Source organism: Bos javanicus, chromosome 25 (assembly GCF_032452875.1).
Source record: "Bos javanicus breed banteng chromosome 25, ARS-OSU_banteng_1.0, whole genome shotgun sequence".
NCBI lineage: Eukaryota > Metazoa > Chordata > Mammalia > Artiodactyla > Bovidae > Bos > Bos javanicus.
The window spans coordinates 25319625-25341436 of NC_083892.1; the positions used below are offsets into that span (position 1 = coordinate 25319625).

At 47.7% G+C, this 21812-nt stretch overlaps 1 protein-coding gene across 2 annotated transcripts in view; it reads right to left on the minus strand.

Moving 5' to 3' along the window:
* GSG1L (GSG1 like) overlaps nucleotides 1–21812 on the minus strand; it is a 251723-nt gene that overhangs the window by 31601 nt on the left and 198310 nt on the right. For both annotated transcript variants that reach the window (XM_061401496.1, XM_061401495.1), the window contains exon 4: nucleotides 11542–11653. In XM_061401496.1, coding sequence (XP_061257480.1) covers nucleotides 11542–11653 — 112 coding nt within the window. The remainder of the gene's footprint in view (nucleotides 1–11541; nucleotides 11654–21812) is intronic.

The following is a 21812-nucleotide window of genomic DNA, read 5'->3' on the forward strand; positions in this document are numbered from 1 at the left end:
GCCCATGGTTCAGTTCAGTGCAGTTCAGTCGCTCAGTAGTGTCCAACTCTTTGTGACCCCATGAATTGCAGCATGCCAGGCCTCCCTGTCCATCTGTAATACCTTACAAATATAGTATCAGGCAGGATACTGAAACTAATACAATCAAGATACAAAAAGTTTTCCTCCATCACCACAGTGATCCCTCCTGTTGCCATTTTTACAGACACACCCACGTGCTTCCCAGCCTCCAGCAACCACTCATCAGGAATGTTATATTCATGGAACCATAAAATATGTGTGTTTGGGATTGCCTTTTTTTGCTCAGCATAATTCTCTGGAGATTCATCCAAGTTGTGAGTATTATATTGCTGAACAGAATCCCTAGAGTAATGTATGAGCTGTTCCACACCCTCACCAGCTTTTGGTGTTGTCACTATTTATTAATGTTAAGCTATTCTGAGAGACATGTAGAAATATCTCATTGTGGCTTTCATTTGCATTTCCCTAATGGCTAATGGTGGTGAACATCTTTTCATTTGCTTATTTGCCATCTGTGTGTCCTCTTTGGTAAAATGGCTGCTCACTTTTTTTTTTTTTGCCCACTTTCTAATTGGATTGTTTGTTGTTGTTATTTACTGTTGAGTTTTGAGTGTTTTTCTATATCCTAGATACTGGTTCTTTGTCAAATATCTGGTTTCCAAAAGTTTCTTTCAGTCTGTAGCTTATCTTCTCAACCTCTTAACAAGATTTTTTCACAGAGGAAATGTGTTTAATTTTGATGAAATCCATTTTATCAAGTTTTTCCTTTGATGCTTTTGATGTCAAGTCTAAAAACTCTTTGCCAGGTCTAAATCCCAAAGATTTTTCTCATATTTTTTTCTAAAAATTTTATAGTTTTACATTTTATATTGAGGGCTGTGATCTATTTTGAGTTACTTTTTATATAAGGTAAGGAATAAAGATTGATTTTTTTTTTTTTGCCTATGACTATCAAATAGCTCCAGTACCATTTGTTGAAAAAGTTATTTCCTGTTCCACTGAATGGATTTATACCTTTGTAAAAAATCAGTTGGCCATATTTGTATGGGTCTGTTTCTAGGTTCCTTATTTTGTTCCATTGATCTGTATGCCTATCCTTCCAGCAAGACTACACAGTCTGGGTTACTGTAGCTCAATAGTTAAGTCTTGACATTAGGTAGACTGACTCCTCCCACTTTATTCTTCTCTCTCAAAATTGTTTTAGCCCTCCCAGTTCTTTTGCCTTTCCTACCAAATTTTAGAACAATCTTGTCTAAACCTACATGAAATATTGCTGAGATCTTTATACCAACTTGAGAATCAACATCTTTACCACGAACATAGTATATCTCTCCATTTATTTAGATCTTCTTTGATTTCTTTCATTAGCATTTTGTGGTTTGGGCATGCAAATCCTGTGGATGTTTTATGACTCACTTTTTGAAGTGTACAGGGTATGGCATTTTTTACTTTTGTCGTCCAACTGTTTTTGCTAGCTTACAGAAATGCAACTTTTTTCTATTTTTACATTGTATCCTGACACCAAACTGAACTCATTTATTAGGTCTAGGCATTTTGGGGAGGCATAGATTTCTTAGATCTTTCTACATAGACAATCATGTCATCTGCAAATAGGTGTAGTTATTTCTTCCTTTTCACTCTCTGGAAAATCCCGTGGACGGGGGAGCCTGGTGGGCTCCAGTCCATAGGGTCGCTAAGAGTCAGATACGACTGAGCAACTTCACTTTCACTTTTCACTATCTTGCATTGGAGAAGGAAATGGCAACCCACCCCAGTGTTCTTGCCTGGAGAATCCTAGGGACGGGGGAGCCTGGTGGGCTGCCGTCTATGGGGTCACACAGAGTCGGACATGACTGAAGTGATTTAGCAGCAGCAGCAGCAGCCTTTGATTTACTTTTCATGACACTAGCAAGAACTTCTAGCACTCTCCTGAGCAACAGTGGTATTTACAGTCTTGGGGAGAAAGCATTCAGTCTTTCAACATTAAGTGTAATGTTAGCTGTAGGTGTTTATAGATGCTCTTTATCAAGTTGAAGTAGTTTCTCTCTATTCCTAGCTTTCTACAAGTTTTTAAAAAGTCATGAATGGATGTTGAATTTTGTCAAAAAATTTTCTGCATTGATTGATATGATCATGTTGTTTTCCCTTTATGCCCCTTAATCTTGTACCATTAATAATATAATTGCCTTAAATATTTCCTCTGAGTAATTTAGAACCATATCCCGTGCTGTAATTTTTCCTTCAATCATCATGCATGACAGAAAACTTAAGAGGAAAAGTAAAAATGTTCTTTTCTTCCTAATGTTCCAAGATTTCTTCTTAATTTTTTTTTCTATTTAGAGAGATTTTTTTGGCCATTCTTTCAGGATAGGTCTGCCAACAACTTTTCTTAGTTTTCCTCCATCTGAGAATGTTTTGATTCCTCCTTCCCTTTCCTAAAGGATATTTTTGCTAGAAACGGAATTCTAAATTGATGGGTTTTTTTCTTTCAGCACTTGAAACATCATGTCACTTCCTTCTAGCTCCATTGTTTCTGATGCACACCCCCCTGTTTAAATTGGTTTTCCCTACAGTTAAGGACTTCCCAGGTGATGCTAGTAGTAAAGAACTTGCCTGCCAATTCAGGGGGTGTAAAAAGACGTGGGTTCAATTCCTGGGTTGGGAAGATCCCCTGGAGAAGGACATGGAAAACCACTCCAGTACTCTTGCCTGGAGAATCCCCATGGACAGAGGAGCCTGGCGGGCTACAGGCCATAGCATCGCAAAGAGTCAGACACGACTTAAGCAACTGAGCACACACAGTTAAGGGGGGCTTCCCAGGTGGCGCTAGTGGTAAAGAATCCACATGCCAACGCAGGAGGCATAAGAGGCACAGGTTCGATTCCTGGGCTGGGAAGATCCCCTGTAGTAGACAATGGCAGTCCACTCCAGTATTCTTGCCTGGAAAATTCCACGGGCAGAGGAGCCTGGTAGGCCACAGTCCGTGGGGTCACCAATAATCGAACACGTTGGAGCACAGTTAAGGTACTGTTTCACTCTTGCTGCTTTCAATATTTTTTTCTTTGACTTAAGTTTTTTTAAAAAAAAAAACAGTTTATCTATGATGTTCATAGACAAACATATCCTGAGTCTACCCTGTTTGGCTATCCACTCAGTTTGACTCTGTAGGTTTATACCTTTTACAAAATTGGGGGATTTTCCAGCCATTATTTCTCTGAGCACTTTTTCAGCACGCTCTTGCCTCTTCCCTTTTGGCAGTTCAATGTTAGATCTTCTGCTATAGTCCCAGAGATCCTTGAGGCTCTGTTCATTTTTCAAAAGTCTGTTTTCTCTGTTGTTCACGTTGGGTAACTTCTATCTTCAAGTTCACAGATTCTTTCCTCTGTCTTCTCCAGTCTACTGCTGCGCCCACCCACTAAGTTTTTTATTTCAGTTATCATGTTTTTGAGTTTTAAAAATTCCACTCATTTCTTTTTTACATCTTCTAGTTCTTTCCTAAGACTTTCTATTTTTTTTTTCATTTGTTTCAAGGGTGCCTGCTGAAGGATTTTAATAATGATTATTTTAGAATCTTTCTCAGATCATTGTAACACCTCTGTTATCTCAGTATTGGGATCTATGGAGTATATTTTTACTTTCAGGTTGAGATTTTCCCAGGCTTTCATGTGGTCAGTGATTTTTAGTGGCAACCTTGAGATTTGGGGTATTTTTTATGAGACTCTGGACCTTGTTTAAACCTTCTGCTTTAGCTGACTTCCTCTGACACCATTCTGACAAAGGAAGACGGAACACTGCCTCGTAACTGCCAGGCAGGAGTAGGAGTCCAGGTTTCCCACTGGGCCACTACTGACATTCAAGGCGGAAAGGTTCCTGGTTACTGCTGGGCAGGGGTGATTAGTTCTGACCCCCTGAAGCCTCTGCAGCTACCACTCTGGTTAGGAAGGGTAGGAGTGACTCATTATGGCTCCCCAGTTTGCCTCCACTTGATACCACAGGGGAAGGAATGACTTCATCATCCCACCCCCTCCCCAGCAGTGGTGACAAGCCTGACTCTCCACGACTTCTCCTCTGATACCGCCTCAGCAGGGATGGGGAGGGGCACCTTGTAACTGCCTATTGGGAGGGAGTCCGAGCTCCCCATGTGACCTCTATAGACACTCAGAGGTGCATGGGGCTTATTAGAGTCAAGCAGGGTGAAAGCCACAGCTCTCTACTCTGGTTCCAGTCCAGCTAGATGTGGGTGCCTTATTACAGTCCGGTAAGGTAAAACCTAAACTCGGCACAAGTAGGGTAGAGCCACAGGATGGTTTTTTGTTTCTTTTGATTTTATTTGTTTTTGGCTGCACTGGGTCTTTATTGCTGTGCATGGGCTTTCTCTAGCTGCCGTGAGCAGGGTTACTGTTCATGGTGGTGCACGGACTTCTCATCGTGGTGGTTTCTCTTGTTGCAGAGCACAGGCTCTAGGCACACGGGCTTCAGTGGTTGTAGCTCGTGGGTTCAGTAGTTTTGGAGCACAGGTAATAGTTGCTTCATGGCATGTGCCATCTTCCCGGACCAGGAGTTGAATCTGTGTCCCCTGCATTGGCAGGCAGATTTTTAACCACTAGAGCACCGTAAAAGCCCGTGTTCTGGTTTTGATGTGGGTGAGGGGCTCAGGGCTGCATCTTTTAACCACTAGAGCACCGTAAAAGCCCGTGTTCTGGTTTTGATGTGGGTGAGGGGCTCAGGGCTGCATCTGTGAGTCTTCAACTTCCCCATTGCCCAAACCCCAAGGCTCCCAGGCCCACACGCTAGGCACAGGCTGAAAACCTCGAGGGTGGAAGGCCTGCTGGGGTTTGCAGCTTACGTGGCTGGACTGGTACAGTGAGGTACGTGGGTGGTTGACCTGGTTTTTGGAGACAAGGACAGAGTGGCCACTGTGACACTGATGGGGGGTGGGCAGTGGGGGTGGCTGTCAGTAAACTCTCTGTCCTCTGGGAGCTACAGGGGTGGGTCATGGGAGGGACGCTAGGGGACCAGATTCAGACACTTAGATGCCACCTTGAAATCTACCCCAGGCCCTGCTCAGCGGAAAGACTGTACCTGGTCACTGAGGAAGGCAGTCCTTGCCTACCTTCAGGCCAGATGGGCACAGAGACACCATGTGGGGCAGGACAAGGCACAAATGCTCCTAATTTAGGCCACCCTTGGTGCCCATGAATGAAGAGACCAAGAGATGATGATGGCAGGTTCTGGGGGGCCCAGCTGGTCCACACCATGCCAGCAGGGCACGCGTGGGCACCACACTGCTCTCTCCCCACTTTGGTCTTGCAGAAAACAAGGCCAGTGTCACCTGCTTCAGGGATATAAGTAAGAGTAAGAGCTTTCTGCTGACCAACACAGCCTCTCAGTAACACCAGCAAACACCCAATGCAGTGGTTCTTTGTAGCCAAGGCTCTTCCAGAAACCCCCTCTCCCACTGCAAGGGATCAACTTGCTGAAATGTAGAGAGGGCAGGGCAGCCTGGGGTCCCCAGAGAGGGAAAGGGCTAGACTACTGTTTCCACAGGGTCAGAGAGATTGAAGAGGAGGGGAGAGGAAGAGAGGAGGACAGTAGTGAGGCCACATGACATACAGATGGACCCCAGAAGCAAACGGAGAGGTGCCGCCCTCCTGGGACACGGCCTAACTTGCCACTCCTTTGCTGTGTGACCCAGAACAAATGGCTTAACCTCTCTGGGCATCCTGTGTTTATAATACAGCTCCACGATGGTAGGTTCCCCAGCCCTCATTCTGTTAAGCATTCTGTCAATGCTCAGGGCTGGGGTCTCCCTCTACGTGTGCTGGGGTAGGAGGGGCCCTTTTCCCATCTCTCTCCACTTTGACCAAATGCAAAACAGAAGTAGAAACTGATCCTAGCTTTCCATTCTCCCTTCATCATCAGGAAATGTTGACATTTCAAGTAAGGGTCACGCACTCCAATTCCTGCAGAGTCAGGTGATGACTGAATGAGGAAAGTGTGGGTAAGGCGATGGGGAGCAGTGGGGACTGTGGTAAAGTGGCGAGCTGGTGATTCATCTAAAGGGGCAGCCTCTACTCAGCTGAAGCTGCCATGAGGCAATGTGGCTTAGGCAAGGACATATCTTCCGATAGTCAAGAGAAGCCAGAAACCTGGATTTTTATGTCAAATTCTTATGAATTCGCATGTTAGAAATAAATGCAATTAAGAAAGAAAAAACACCATGGCAGGTCAAACAAAATATCTGCAGGCTGGATTCAGCCCTGGGCTGCATGTAACGTGGTATCTTCTGAGGCTGTGCACAGCACACAGAAGCTATGTGACCTGGACCTTTGCCCTGTCTGAGCATGTGTCCTCATCCCGCAGGTGGGCATGGCAACCCCACCAAGTGGGAGTCAATGGCCAGAATGAACAGCTCAGGGTTTATAAAGTGCCTTCCGCCATGCCAGGTACAAAGGAGGTGCTGACCAACCTTGGCCTCATCCACCCGCCCCCCAAGCCAAGCAGCTGCCTGTGTCCCCATGACCCCAGTCCTCAGGGGCTTGCCTTGGCGCTGCCACAGGACAACCTGCAGAGAGTTAAGACAAAGAGCTGAAAAAAGTAGCAGGCAGGAGAGTTGGAGGGCCTGGGGCACAGGACAGGGATGGGATTCTTCCGCTTAGTGTGTGTGGGGGGACCTGCTCAGGGAGGGGAGTCGGGGAATAAGGAGAGGGTGCAGTCAGGGCTGGATCTCGAGGAAACACTAAAGTCCTGGGAACCACGTCCGGGGAACCACGTCCGGGGAGACTGGCGAGAACAGAGTGCAAGGGATAGCCTGCATGCCCCCCAGATGCCATCCTCTCGGACATCTGGATCACATGCCTCTCAAAAAGCCAGCATGGCATTATCAAAGGCCCCCATGTCATTATCACCATTTATAATCACTGCCACTTACAGAGCACTTCTGGTGTATAAGCACTCTGAGAGCTGGGTGCCACCTGGTGCTTACAAGGACGCCATTAGACCCGCAGTACTATGATCCCTGCTCTAGAAAGGAAGACGCTGAGACTCAGGGACGATGTGGCGCTTGCCTTTCATAACAAAACACGCACTGAGCACCTTCTCTGTGCTAATGCCTCACAGGCGTTATTTCACGCAGTCGCCAAAGATGCCCCTTCCCCCGCCCCGAGCCACACCTCCTGGGGTTCACGCTTTGTGCAGCCCTTTCTCCTTGCCTCTGGCCCCCATCCCTTGCTCGTGACCATCAGAACACAGCAGAAGTGACACTGAGTGATTTCTGAGGCAGGCTCAGAAAATACACTTGCAGCTTCCATTTGAATCTCTGCGAACGTCTGCTCTTGGGACACTCTCCAGGGACCCCACCACCATGCCTGAGAAGCAGATCCTGCTGACAGCCTGAGCTAAGCTCCCAGCTCCAGCCAGCACCACTGCCGGCGATGTAAGGACTGAACCCAGGCTGGCGGACACCCAGCCCCAGAAACTTCACCTCCCTGGGCAGGTGTGGCTCTCGAAAGCTGGTCCCCAAGATTGGCTGAGCTCCTCAGACGTGCTGGACTACAAGCCCAGGGGTTATTCCACCCCAGCTGGGCCAGGAGACAGAGGCTGGCGCTGTCTCACCGTGGAGCTGGCCTCCTCCCTGGCGGGGGGTGGGGGCAGAATTTTGACAAATGGCCTCACACATATTAAACAAGCGAGATGACACTGCACGGCCCTGGCAAGGCCCCAGATGCGAGGGATGAAAAATGGGGCTGATCCATCTTGCAGGCCTCGGTGACAAGGAGAAATGGATCAGCCCTAATAGGGGCCTCACACTGGGGCCCGGCCTTAAATACGTTAAATGGGAATTGGGTGCCCCCCAGGAGGCCAGCCCAGGGGGAGCTGAGGAACAGGGCAGGAGGTCTGGTTCCAGAGGAAGAAAGGTTCCTGTGGCCGACACAGCAGGCTGGGCTCCCTGCCAGGTTGGAGGGCCAGCGGATGCTGGAAAGAGAGGCCCGTGGGGGGAGGAGATTCTGAATCCTGGGCAAGTGACCCAACCTTTCTGAGTCTCAGTGTCTACATATACAACAGAGGCTTATTGTGAGTGTTAAATTTCACGTCAGTATCGGTAATATTAGGAAAACTAGCGTTTCCGGAGCACTTACGTGTGTCATGTGCTAAACACACACGATCTCTCATCCCCAAAGCAAGCATCTTTTAATTTCAGGGCTGCAGTCACCGTCCACAATGATTCTGGAGCCCAAGAAAATAAAATCTACCACTGTTTCCATTTTTTCTCCCCGTCTATTTGTCATGAAGTGATGGAACCGGATGCCATGATCTTAAATGTTGAGTTTTAAGTCAGCTTTTTCACTCTCCTCTTTCACCTTCCTCAAGGGGCTCTTTGGTTCCTCTTCGCCTTCTACCATTAGGGTGGCAGCATCTGCATATCTGAGGTTGTTGAAATCCCAGGTAGCGCTAGTGGCAAAGAATCCATTTGCCAATGCAGGAGATGCAAGAGTCACAGGTTCCATCCCTGGGTCGGGAAGATCCCCTGGAGAAGGGAATGGCAACCCACACCAGTATTCTTGCCTGAGAAATCTCATGGACAGAGAAACCTGGTGGGCTACAGTCCGTGGGGTCACAAAGAGTCAGACATGACTGAGCTCACACACACACACACACACACACACACACACACATACACTCTGAGAGGCAGAATATAGAGGTTGAGACCATAGACTGCAGAACCAGACTGTCTGGGTTCAAATCCCAGCTCTGCTGCTCACAAGCTGGATTACCTTGGACAGGCTACTTAAGTTCCCTGTGCCTCAGTTTCCCCTCCATGAAGCACCTGCCTCACACTGCTGCCGATTCCCTACAGCTGTTCTACTTAAAGGTATTGGGGTCTCTGTTGGCCGGTCAAGGTCCCTTTAAGGCAGTGGTCCCCAGCCTTCTTGGCACCAGAGACTGGTTTTGTGGAAGACAATTTTTCCACGGACTGGGGCGGTAGGGGATGGTTTGGGGATAACTCAAGGGTATTACATTTATTGTGCACTTTATTTCCAATATTATTATATCAGCCGCACCTCAGATCATCAGGCATTCGATCCCAGGGGTTGGGGACTTCTGCTTTAAGGCACAGGCCTTTAGCTTTAAGGGGGCGGGGCCAAGCAGAGAGTGAGAAGGGGCAGAAATACAGCAGGAGTCCCCATTGGTCCTAATCATAGCTCTTTCTGCTCTATTCTGACCATCTCTACCAGAGATGCCCTCTCACTGCCAAGTCTTTGCACCTGCCATCCCCCTGTCCAGCACCTACCTTATCCCCTCCTCCACCAGCTTGTCTGATCAGATTCTCCCTGAGGACCTTCCCCAGGGGAAGCTGGGTCAGGGACCCCTTCTTCCATGGCTTTCATGGCTGTCTGTGATTCCCCCCAACCACCCACATCATAGCATGGTTCAGTGGATAGCGTGTCTACTTGTCTAGAACTCCTGTCACAACGCTGTCTCAGCCACTGCTGTACCCTCAGTAGCTAGAAGCCCCAGCACCAGCTGCCCCTGAATGAGTGCTCACTCAGCTAATGTGTTAGATGCTTGAGTGGATGAATGGTCCCTAAGCTCCAGAACCGGACCACGGATACCCTGTGGAACAGACTGTGGTCACTTGTCTTTCTAGGGCGTAGTCCTCCTCTTGATAACAGCTCACTCCACTCATGCCCCACTCCAGGCTTCCCATTAGAGGATCTCTCCTCCATTGCTCTGTCCAACAGTGTGGATGGGGCAACCCCACCCACCACACCACGTGACTCATGCCAGCCGAATTAGAACAGTCGAGTCCCCTCAGGGGCTAAACCATTGGTTGCAGTACGGTCAGGTGACTTAAGTTAATCCAGTGAAAGTTATATCCAGGATTTTGGCTGGCAATATTGGGAAGAGGCCCAGTCTCTCTTCTGGTATTGCTACATTTGTAACATGTAAGCTTGGAACTAGTTTGCCCCAGATGGTGCTAGGGGTAAAGAACCTGCCTGCCCATGCAGGAGAGGTAAGAGATCCCGGGGTTGGGAAGATCCCCTGGAGGACAGCATGGCAACCCACTCCAGTATTTTTGCCTGGAGAATCCCATGGACAGAGAAGCCTGGCAAGCTACAGCCCATAGGGTCGCAAAGAGTTGTACACGACTGAAGTCATTTAGCACAGCACATAAGCCTAGGACTGGGCTTGGTGACCAAATTTGCTACCACCTGGGGAAAAGTTGCTTATGAGTAAAGTTGACACAAAGAGAATGGGGTCAGAAGTGGGGAGAGAATGACTGGGTTCCTGATCAATCACATGACCACCTGGATCAAGCTGTGCCTGAAGCAGGCATTGTGGTAGCTCACTTAGCATCTGTTCCACTCATTCACCATTTAGGAGTGTTGGACTCATTCCTTGTTCCAGAAGAATGGCCCAGCTGAGCCAATCAGCTCATGGCATTCCCCCAGCCATGGTGATGATTCAGAAGAGAGAAAATGACCGAAGTTGAGCTCATCAGAGGGAGGGTTGGGGGACGTCAGTGAGTGTTAGGGAAAGAGCTCTTTCTCCTTCTCTATGTGAAGGAAGGAGCACCAGCCTCAAAGGAGCTTTCTCAGCACCAGGAGCGAAGCCCACTCAGGGACACATGGGGAGTGAGCAATGCTCAGGTGACCACAGAGGAAGAAAACTCAGCTCTGATGACATCAGCAACTCTGGATCAAACATTTCCTGAAGTCCGTGCCAAGCTGTGCTTTCCATTAACAGGAAGCAATGTGTTCCCTTTTTGACTGGACTGAGGTGGGTGGGTTTTTCTGTTACAATCCATTCCCTCCAGCCCCCACAGCTGACCCACCTGGACTTTTCAATTCCATGAACTAACACACTCCTCTTGTTTACTTAGGCCTGGGATTCCATCACTCCCAAGCCAAACAATCCGACAGAGTCTGCCTTTATTTCACACACCATGCTCTAAGGTGCTGGTCCCTGCTCCCTGCATCCAGCGCCCCTCCCTAGGCTCTTGACAGCTTCTGTCTCTACTTCTGGAGCAGCCTCTAAGGCAGAGGCTGGCCAACTGTCTCTGTAAAGGGCCAGATAGTAAATATTTTAGGCTCAGTGAGCCATTCAGCCTCTGTCATAACTGCTCAGTTCTGCTACTCTAGATTGCAAGCAGCTGTGGACAATATGTAAACGATGAGCCTGGCTATGTCCCAATAAAACTTTATTTATGGACACTGAAATCTGAATGTTCCAGAGTTTTCGCATATCACAAAATATTCTTCTTCTCTTGATTCATGTTCAACCATTTAAAAATGTAAAAATCATCCCTAGTTGCAGAAAAACAGGTGATGGGCTGGATTTGGCCCAGAGACTAGAGTTTGCCAACCTCAGTTCTAGGATCACAAAGCATCTTTGGACTCTGAGTTCCCTCCCCTTCCCCTCCTCACTCCCACCTTCCTCTGTTTCCCAGCTGAATTGAGCTACTAAAGTCCCAGCATGCCTCAGGGATCTGGTGTCTGAAAGTCAAAAGCCACTTACCAGAAGGACCACCCGTAGTCCCAGGAATGGGGTCTCCAGTCTTCAGGGCCGAGGCTCACGGTGACCTGGAACACCTGCGTGTACATCATGTGGGCTACCATTCCCAGGAGGCCTGTTGGGAGGGGGAGCAGGACAAGGTGTCAGGAAGCAAGGTGGGGCTTTGTCAGCCCACCATAGGCCTGTTAGTGCTGGGGAGAACATGAACCCCCCAGGAAAGGGCAGCCAGTGGGACCAGAGCACAGAAGATCAGAGGGCGGTGGTTTTCTAAGCCCACCAAGAAATTTGAGTTCAACCAGAGGGCAAAGGGCAGCACTGGAGAAATTTAAGCAAGAGAGACACAGAGTCAGGTCTATTTCTGGATGGGCAGCTTTTCTGTTAGGGACCAGATAAGTCAATATTTTAGGCTCTGTGGGTTGGGCCATGTGGTCTCTATTGCAACTATTCAGCTCTACTGTATTAGCACAAAGGAACCACAGACAGTGCACAAAGGGATGAACATGACTGTGTGCCAATAAAACTTTATTTACAAAAGCAAGTGTTGGGCCAGGTTTAGCCAATGGGCCAGAGTTTGCCGATACCTGTGTAAGAAGGTCATTTGGGAGAAACTGCTTAGAGAATGTTTATCAAACAGCAGGTCTTGATGCACTAGACAAGTGGATTGTGAAATCAACTTCATGGATTGCAACCAGCGTTTTAAAAACCTATTGGAATGGAATAGAAATATCTGATATCATCAAATGTAGCAGGAGTAAATATTGCTTTGTGAAACTTTCAGTTCTATACACATGTGTCTGTGTGTGCAGCTGTGTGTGTAGCGACTGTAATTATGAAATCTTTTTCTGTGGCTCATGTCAAAAATTTTGGAACCCACTGGCTGGGAGAACTTTGATTCCAAAGGATCTGAGTGGGAATCTTTTTTTTACCATGTGGCCCTGGGGGAGGTACCTCACTCCTCTGAGCCTCAAGTCTTTCAACCCTAAGATGAAGATTATGACAGATAAGGTGAAAAATGACTGAAATGAAGCAAGGTGGCCTCCATGTCTGCTGCCTAGCAGGCATGCAATTGATACAGTTACTAGGGTTATTATAAGCCAGGGGACACTGTACTGTGTGGACCATGGCATCTAGAGCCTTGTGGGTGCCACAGCATGTAGCTAACTGGCACACACCTAATTTTAAATGGAGTGATACAGTATTGATGAGGAGGGAAGGGGTGCATGACAAGAGGAAGAAAGGAAACCAATAATGCATGTGTACCTACTGTGTGCCAGGCACTCGTCAGACTCTTTCACCTCCATTATTATCTTTCACAACAACCCTCTGAAGTAAGTAAGATGATGTGGGCCATGTACCATTGTTCAGGTTGCCCACTGCACAATTCCACAGGGCTCCATTCACATCAAAGTCTAGGTGCCCGTCACTCCCTGAAGTCAAAGCAAAACCACACCTCTAATATAGTAGTCCTGAATGTGACTATTCCCATTTCACAGGTGAGAAAACAGAAGCTCAGAGTGGTCAAGTCTGTCCCAGGTCACAAAGAGAGTAAATGGGTCAGTCGTGACTGGGGCCCAGATCCAAATGCCCTTAAAGCCAGGGTTCTTCCCAAGCTGCAGAGAAGGTATCTCTCCTCCCCTTGTTGCCCCAGTCACCCTTTCCCCTCTGATACAAGAGAAGAGACGGAGATAAGGAGAGGAATAGAGATAAGAAGGAGAAGGCAATGGCACTCCACTCCAGTACTCTTGCCTGGAAAATCCCATGGATGGAGGAGCCTGGTAGGCTGCAGTCTATGGGGTCGCTAAGAGTCGGACACAACTGAGTGTCTTCACTTTGACTTTTCATTCTCATGCATTGGAGAAGAAAATGGCAACCCACTCCAGCGTTCTTGCCTGGAGAATCCCAGGGATGGCGGAGCCTGGTGGGCTGCCATCTATGGGGTCACACAGGGTTGGACACAACTGACGCGACTTAGCAGCAGCAGCAGCAGCAGCAGAGATAAGAAAAGACAGAAGTAAAGAGGAAGTGAGGCTCTGAGTCCTGAATCCAGACTTAGGGGCAGGAGTGAGGGTGAAGGTGGACATCCTGTGTTCCCACGGTGTGAAGGTAAAAAATTTTTTTTGCCGCCTGGCATGCAGGGTCTTAGTTCCCCGATCAGGGATCAAACCTGTGCCCCCTGCAGTGGAAGCATGGAGTCTTAACCACTGGATCACCAGGGAAGTCCCCTGAAGGTAAAGGTTTAACAACACGTTCTCTGAAGACAGAGAGAAAAATAAAGAAGCTATGATTTGTAGTGTTTGACAGTTTTCATGGTGTGAATAATCCCACTGTGGTCAGTTTCAAGCTACCAAGGTGATGTCACTGAAAGCGGAGCAGAGAAAAGATGTGCATGGTTGGGGCTTGGGGGCTGAGCCAGCAGGATCCAGCACATCGGTCTCCTTCCAGTCACCTCACCCCAGGCCCCCTGGAGACAGAGGACTCAGAGCTGGTTGCCCGTATCTCTGGGCTGAGGCCAGCCTCTCATGGACCTCTGGCCTCAGATAAGGGGTGCTCTCCAGGGCTGGTGAGGTGCACTTGAGCCAGGAAATCGAGGAAGGGGGTGATTGTGACAGGTGCTGAGGCCCCCAAAGACTCCTAAGGGCTCAGCCTGCCCCAGGCTGTCTCTGCCAAGCTTAGACCTCATTCATAGTCATGCCCCAGCAAAGGTAGGCTAGAAACCTCTCCAGTCCTCTCTGCCTTGGCTCCCTCTGTTGGAAGGAAACAAGGATTGAGCCATATGGATATTTTCTTTTTCTTTTTCTGTTTGTTCATTTATTTTTGGCTGTGCTGGGTCTTTGTTGCTGCGTGCAGGCTTTCTCCAGTTGCAGCAAGCAGGGGCTACTCTTAGCGGTGCTGTGCGGGCTTCTCATTGTAGTGGTTCCTCTTGTTGAGGAGCACAGGGCTTCAGTAGTTGTGGTGTATGGGCTCAGTTGTTGTAGGTCTGCAACATGGGCTAGAACATGGGCTCAGTAGTTGGGGTGCAGGGGCTCAGCTGCCCCAAGGCACGTGAGATCTCAGTTCAGGATGGAAACCTGAGCTCCCTGCGCTGGCGGACAGTATGCCTAACCACTGGACCACCAGGGAAGTCCCTCTTATTTTTCTTTACTTGACACAATTCTTGGTGAACTTCCAAAAAGTACATAAGACGTACCTTATTCTTTGGAACCGATGCATAAGATTTCTTGATAATGATATATCATGTTTTATTTATCCAATCAGTTGACACTCTTTCCAGCTTTTTTACTCCCTAAGCAATGCTGCAACAAACACATTTCTACAAGTCTCTTTGTGCAGACAAGCAAGTATTTCTCCAGCGTGAAAAACAAGAGGAATTGCCGGGTCATAAACGCCGTGTACGTTTTGAATTTTGATCAATGTCAGTGAACTGCTCTCTTGAGAAGCAGAACTTTGTGGAACTTCTGCTAGCTGTGAGAGTCCTCACCCAAATCCTCACCAATACTTCATATTATAAAACATTACAAATTGTATCCACGGCATGGTGAAAAATGACACCTCAACATGGTTTTAAATTTTACATTTCCCTCATTACTCGACTGAAGTGACTTAGCAGCTTAGCAGCATTACTAGTAAGCTTGGGCATTTTTCATGTGTTTATTAACCATTTATATTTCTTATTCTATGATTGTATCTTTTGTCAATTTCATTTTTTTAAAAAATCTTTCTCTATCAATTGATAGAAGTTCTTTTTGTCTTCTGGATACTAATCCTATTGTTATATCAACTCCAAACAGTTTACCGTTTGTCTTTTCTTATGTATAGCACATCTTTTTTTAATTAATAGGTTTTATTTTTTAAAGCAGTTTTAAGTTTACAGAAAAAGGATCAGAAAATAGAGAGTTCCACAGTTCCCAGCCCCCCCTTCCCCCACAGTTTCTCCTATGATTAACATCTTTCAATAGTGCGTACATTTGTTACAACTGATGAGACAGTAGGGATACACTGCTGTGCTGTGCGTAGTTGCTCAGTCATGTCCAACTCTTTGTGACCCCATGGACTGCAGCCTGCCAGGCTCCTCTGTCCATGGGGATTCTCCAGGCAAGAATACTGGAGTGGGTTGCCATGCCCTCCTCCAGGGGAACTTCCCAACCCAGGGATCAAACCAAGATCTCCTGCGTTGCTGGTGGATTCTTTCCTGATTGAGCCACCAGGAAAGCTCAAGAATGCTGGAGCGGATAGCCTATCCCTTCTCCAGGGGATCTTCCTGACCCAGGAACCGAACCAGGGTCTCCTGCATGGCAGGTAGATTCTTTACCAGCTGAGCTACCAGGGGAGCCCCGGTGATACATTATTACTAAATCCATCGTTTACATTAGGATTCACTCTGTGTTGTACAGTCTATGGATTTTGACAAAGGCAAAGTGACATGTATTCACCATTGTGTCCAATAGTTCAGTTCAGTTCAGTCGCTCAGTCGTGTCCAACTCTTTGCGACCCCATGAATCGCAGCACGTCAGGCCTCCCTGTCCATCACCAACTCCCAGAGTTCACCCAGACTCACGTCCATCGAGTCAGTGATGCCATCCAGCCATCTCATCCTCTGTCGTCCCCTTATCCTCCTGCCCCCAATCCCTCCCAGCATCAGAGTCTTTTCCAATGAGTCAACTCTTCCCATGAGATGGCCAAAGTACTGGAGTTTCAGCTTTAGCATCATTCCTTCCAAAGAAATCCCAGGGCTGATCTCCTTCAGTATGGACCGGTTGGATCTCCTTGCTGTCCAAGGGACTCCCAAGAGTCTTCTCCAACGACACAGTTCAAAAGCATCAATTCTTTGGCGCTCAGCCTTCTTCACAGTCCAACTCTCACATCCATACATGACCACAGGAAAAACCATAGCCTTGACTAGACAGACCTTTGTTGGCAAAGTAATGTCTCTGCTTTTGAATATGCTATCTAGGTTGGTCATAACTTTCCTCCCAAGGAGTAAGTGTCTTTTAATTTCATGGCTGCAGTCACCATCTACAGTGATTTTGGAGCCCAAGAAAATAAAGTCTGACACTGTTTCCACTGTTTCCCCATCTATTTCCCATGAAGTGATGGGACTGGATGCCATGATCTTTGTTTTCTGAATGTTGAGCTTTAAGCCAACTTTTTCACTCTCCACTTTCACTTTCGTCAAGAGGCTTTTGAGTTCCTCTTCACTTTCTGCCATAAGGGTGGTGTCATCTGCATATCTGAGGTTATTGATATTTCTCCCAGCAGTCTTGATTCCAGCTTATGCTTCTTCCAGTCCAGCGTTTCTCATGATGTACTCTGCATAGAAGTTAAATAAGCAGGGTGACAATATACAGCCTTGACGTACTCCTTTTCCTATTTGGAACCAGTCTGTTGGTCCATGTCCAGTTCTGACCTGCATACAGATTTCTCAAGAGGCAGGTCAGGTGGTCTGGTATTCCCATCTCTTTCAGAAAAATCCCCTGTGCTCCACCCAGTCATCCCTCCTCCTTAAACTCTGGCAGCCAGTGATCTTTTTACTGTCTCCAGAGCTTGGGTGCTCTCAGAATGTCATAGAGTTGGAATCACATAGTATGTAGAATTTTCTGATTGGCTTCTTTCACTTAACAATATGGATTTCAGGTTCCTCCATGTGTTTCCTGGCTTGATTACGCTTTTCCTTTTACTCCTGAATAATACTGCAGTGTACAGATGTATCACAGGTTATTTACTCATTCACTTATTGAAGGACTTCTTAGTTGCTTCGAAGTTTTGACAATTATGAATAAAGCTGTTTTTGTCATCTATTTTGATTATTTACTATAATCAAAGTTAGCAGTCTTTTGATGTTTAGTTTTTGCTTCCTGTGTCTGCTTTAAGAAAATCAACACTCTCCTATATTTTTCTAACATACTTACAGATATTTATGTTGATTCATCTGGACTTTATCTTGGTAAGCGGCGTGAGATAAGGATATAACTTTATTTTTTTAATGAGTAGGTAATTGCTTTGAACCCTTATAGAACAAACTGTTCTTTCCCCACTGATTTTATTTTATAATTTTATTTCTGAGTTGTAAAAAAAAATGAATTAACTTTCACTGGAGTAGAGTTGCTTTACAATGTTGTGTTAGTTTCTCCTGCACAGCAAAGTGAGTCAACTGTGCACAGACATATATCCCGACTGATTTTAAACCATGATTTTGTACCACATTCCAAGTCTCGCGTGACATGGCTGCTCCTAGCTCGTCATTCTGTGCCATGAATTTCTTTGTTCCCATGTTGATGCCGCACTGTTTTCGTCACTATAACTTCCAGTGGAGCCTTTTGGTTCGAAGGACAGGTCTCTGTTCATTTTGGCCCATTGCTCACTCCCCCAGAACTGCTACCCTACCCAGAGGCTTGCTTCCCAGATGGTGCTAATGGTAAAGAATCCACCTGCCAAAGCAGGAGACGTGGCTTCGATCCCTGGGTTGGGAAGATTCCCCGGAGAAGGAAATGTCACTCCAGTATTCTTGCCTGGAGAATCCCATGGACAGAGGAGCCTGGCAGGCTGCCGTCCACAGGGTCGCAAAGAGTCACGCGGGACTGAAGCAGCAGAGCGCACACACACACACACATTCCTGCTCCCTCTGCGAGGCTCATTCCTTAGCCCCATCCCAACCTCGGCCCCTCCCCAGTCTCTTTCTGAGGGCTGGACCTTGCTCTCCAAACCCTCAGCTGTTGTAACTTCAGTTACACGCCACGCCAGTCCAGATGCTTTCTGAGTTATCGGACCTGTCAATGCCTTGGTTTTCTCATCTATAAAGTGGGGATAGTAGCAGACATAGGCAATGTCAGAAAGCAACCACTGAAGAAGGAAAATATTCATGAGGACAACTACCCCACACACTAGGACAGTGGGGACATAAGAGTATTTTAATACAAAAACTACCAATTAGACCCAGAAGCTGAAGCCAGCCTGTTGACAGAATAATCAATTTTCCAAATTGTTACTTTAGAAATGCATTGATTTCTCAATTGAATCCCATTTATTCCCAAATATGAAAGGCCATGCTTTAAGAAAATTCAATAAATGAAGCGTACAAATCATTCAAAGATAGGTTGGTGAGATTTTCTGATTGCATTCTAAAGTGAAAAGTGAAAGTGAAGTCGCTCAGTCGTGTCCAACTCTTTGGGATCCCATGGACTGTAGCCTATCAGGCTCCTCCGCCCATGGGATTTTTCCAGGCAAGAGTGCTGGAGTGGATTGCCATTTCCTTCTCCAGGGGATCTTCCCGACCCAGGAATCGAACCCGGATCTCCTGCATTGCAGGCAGACGCTTTACTGCCTGAGCCACCAGGGAAGCCCCCGATTGCATTCTAAAGACCCTGCTTTAAAAACTGGGCCCTCGATCAAGTTTCAGGAAGCATGTTTGTTCTGTGAAGTGCGATCCACCAACATCTGCTGTAAGAATCTTCAGCAGGAGGAATTGTTTCTAATTCATTCTGAGTTAAAAAGTGACTTTCTGTCGAGTTACGGCACCTCCTATAAATTAGCGGCAACTAAATGAACGTGGCTTTCTCTGCTGCGACTGCTGCTTCCTGGCGTGGGCCCACACCAGGAAACTCGCAGCTGTAAATCTCTCATCCTGTGGTTTCTCCCAACTCCTGACACCATAAATGGGATTTCCAGCCAGGGTGGTGAAGCAGGCATGGCTCCTCCCTGTCCTCTGGAAGACCTGGGAGAGCAATGGGGTGGGGGATACTGGCCAAGGGCTCAGAGCTGGGCTGAGTGTGGTGCCCTCCGGAACCCAAGACAAAAAGAGCTGCCATGACCCCCAGCCCACCCTCCACTGGTCAGACCGAGGAAGCAGAAATCTGTTGTCAAGGCAAGAGGGGCTGGTATGGGGCCAGAATAAAGTCACAGGTCAGGAGAGTCAGATCCCTGGGTTGGGAAGATCCCCTGGAGCTGGGCACAGGAACCCACTCCAGAATTCTTGTATGGAGAATCCCCATGGACAGAGGAGCCTGGTGGGCCACAGTCCATGGGGTCGCAGAGTTAATACACCACTGAAGGGACTTAGCGCGCACGCATGGAGGGTCAGGAGGTGAACCCCGAGTAAAGCAGGAGTAAAACAAAGGGAGGGGGAGGGGCTGGTTTCCAGCTCTCTCACCAGCTGTGTGACCTGGATTACCTCACCTGTCTGTGCCTCAGTTTCCTCAGCTGTAATAGGGGATAATAACAACTACCTCAGTGGCTCAGAGCTAAAGAATCTGCCTGCCAATGCAGAAGACTCAGAAGACTCGGGTTTGATCTGTGAGTTGGGAAGTCCTCTGGAACGGGAAATGGCAACCCACTCTAGTATTCTTGCCTGGAGAATCCCAGGGACAGAGGAGCCTGGTGGGCTACAGTCCATGGGGCTGCAAAGAGTCGGACACGAGTGAGCGACTGAGCATGCGTGCACAGATTGGTATGAGGATTAAGTGGTTTATACAGTAAAGCAAGCACTTAGAACAGTGCTTGGCTCATAATAAGCCCTATATACGTGTTTCATGAATGCATAAGTGCTTAGAACTCGCTGTGTAGGCTCCTTGACTATACCCTAGTCCAGGATCCAGGTCTGTTTTGCTCTCCAGCGACTCCCCAACACTGAGCCCAGGGCCCCACACATAGTAAGTGTGCCACACGTGTCTGTTAAATGAATAGATGGTTATTCAGTTCAATGCTGAGTGCAAGGTGCTTTGGGGAAGTGGGCTGGCTGGTGTAAAGGTTTAGGGTCTGGGATACGGGGATAAGCTAGGACAGGGCCAGATTTGAAAACTCTGGACAGCAAATTGTCTACAGACATGAACAAATGTCAGACTCATCGTTTGTTTATTTATTATTCATTCACTCAATCAGTCATCGAATATTTATCCATGCTTCTCATATGCCAAGCATTGTTTCCGGGGACGTGGTGGCGGGAACCCTGCTCTCAGGGTCTCAGGTTCTAGTGGAGAGATCCACACAACATTGATTAACAAGAAAACGTCAGACGGTGAAGACTGAGAAATAAAATAGGGCAAATGCCGGGGGCTTTCCAGAGTGGGTGGAGGGAGGGCCTCTCCCAGGAGGTGACTCAAGTCAGCAGAGATCTGAGCAGGGAACTGGAGGCAGCCACACGGAGGTCTGGGGAAGGGCATTCCAGACACAGGGAGTGACTGGCTGGGGCAAAGGCTTGGCAGCAGCAGAGCCTGGCCTTCGGCAGCAGAGTGGGAAAGGGACAGGGGGTTGGGGGGATTATAGAAGGGTTAGGAAGGCAGGCGAGAACTAGGACATTGTAGATCACGGTGGGGAGTCTGACTTTTTTCTAAGTACACCGGGATGCCATTGTAGAGGGTTGAAACAGGGGCCTAATTTACATTTTAGATCATTCTGGTTGCAGTGTGAAGACAGATGAAGGAAGTGGGGGTAGAGAAGGGAGCCCAGGCCCAGCTGTTGCTGCTTGAACTAAAGTTGTTGCCAGCTCCCAGGTGAGTTTTGAGGGTGGATTACTCAAGACCTGCTGGGTGTGGAGGGCCAGAGCTACCCAGAGATTGGGAGGACCGTGGGGGTTGGATTTGGGCAACTGGATAGATGATGGTGCCAATCACAAAAATGAAGAAGATGGTGGGAGGAAGATGCCTGGGTGAGTCAAACCCCACCTGGGCCAAGTTAATTCAAAATGCCTATATTAAACCCAAGCTGAGACATCATACCAGCGGTTGGGTGTACAAGTTTGAGGCCTAGGAAACAGAGCTGGAGATTTAAATGCATGTGTCATTGGTATGTGGACGTGGGCCTACAAGAGACCACCTGGGCGCAGATGGTAGGGAGAGCAAAGAAATGTTAAGAATGGGGCCAATGTCCAGTGCTGAGCAGGGAAGGCAGGTCCAGCAGAGGAGAGTGAGGATCAGAGGCAGGGAAAGAAAAGAAATGAAAGTGAAGTCGCTCAGTCGTGTCTGACTCTTTGCAACCCCACGGACTGTAGCCTACCAGGCTCCTCTGTCTGTCCATGGGATTTTCCAGGCAAAAGTACTGGAGTGGGTTGCCACTGAAAACCAGAGGCAGCACTGCCAAGGCCAGGAGAAGGATGCACACTGAGGAGGAGGAAGCAGTTTGTTAGGTCAGAGATGAAGACCCGGAAGTGATTGCTGGATTTGCCAACATGGAGGCCATGGGGGCAGATGCTTCATGGAACAGGCTGAGAAGAGGAAAGAAAACAGCCAGACAGAGAGAAGACATCCAAACTCACTGCATGGAGAAGCAAAAAGATAGGGTGATAG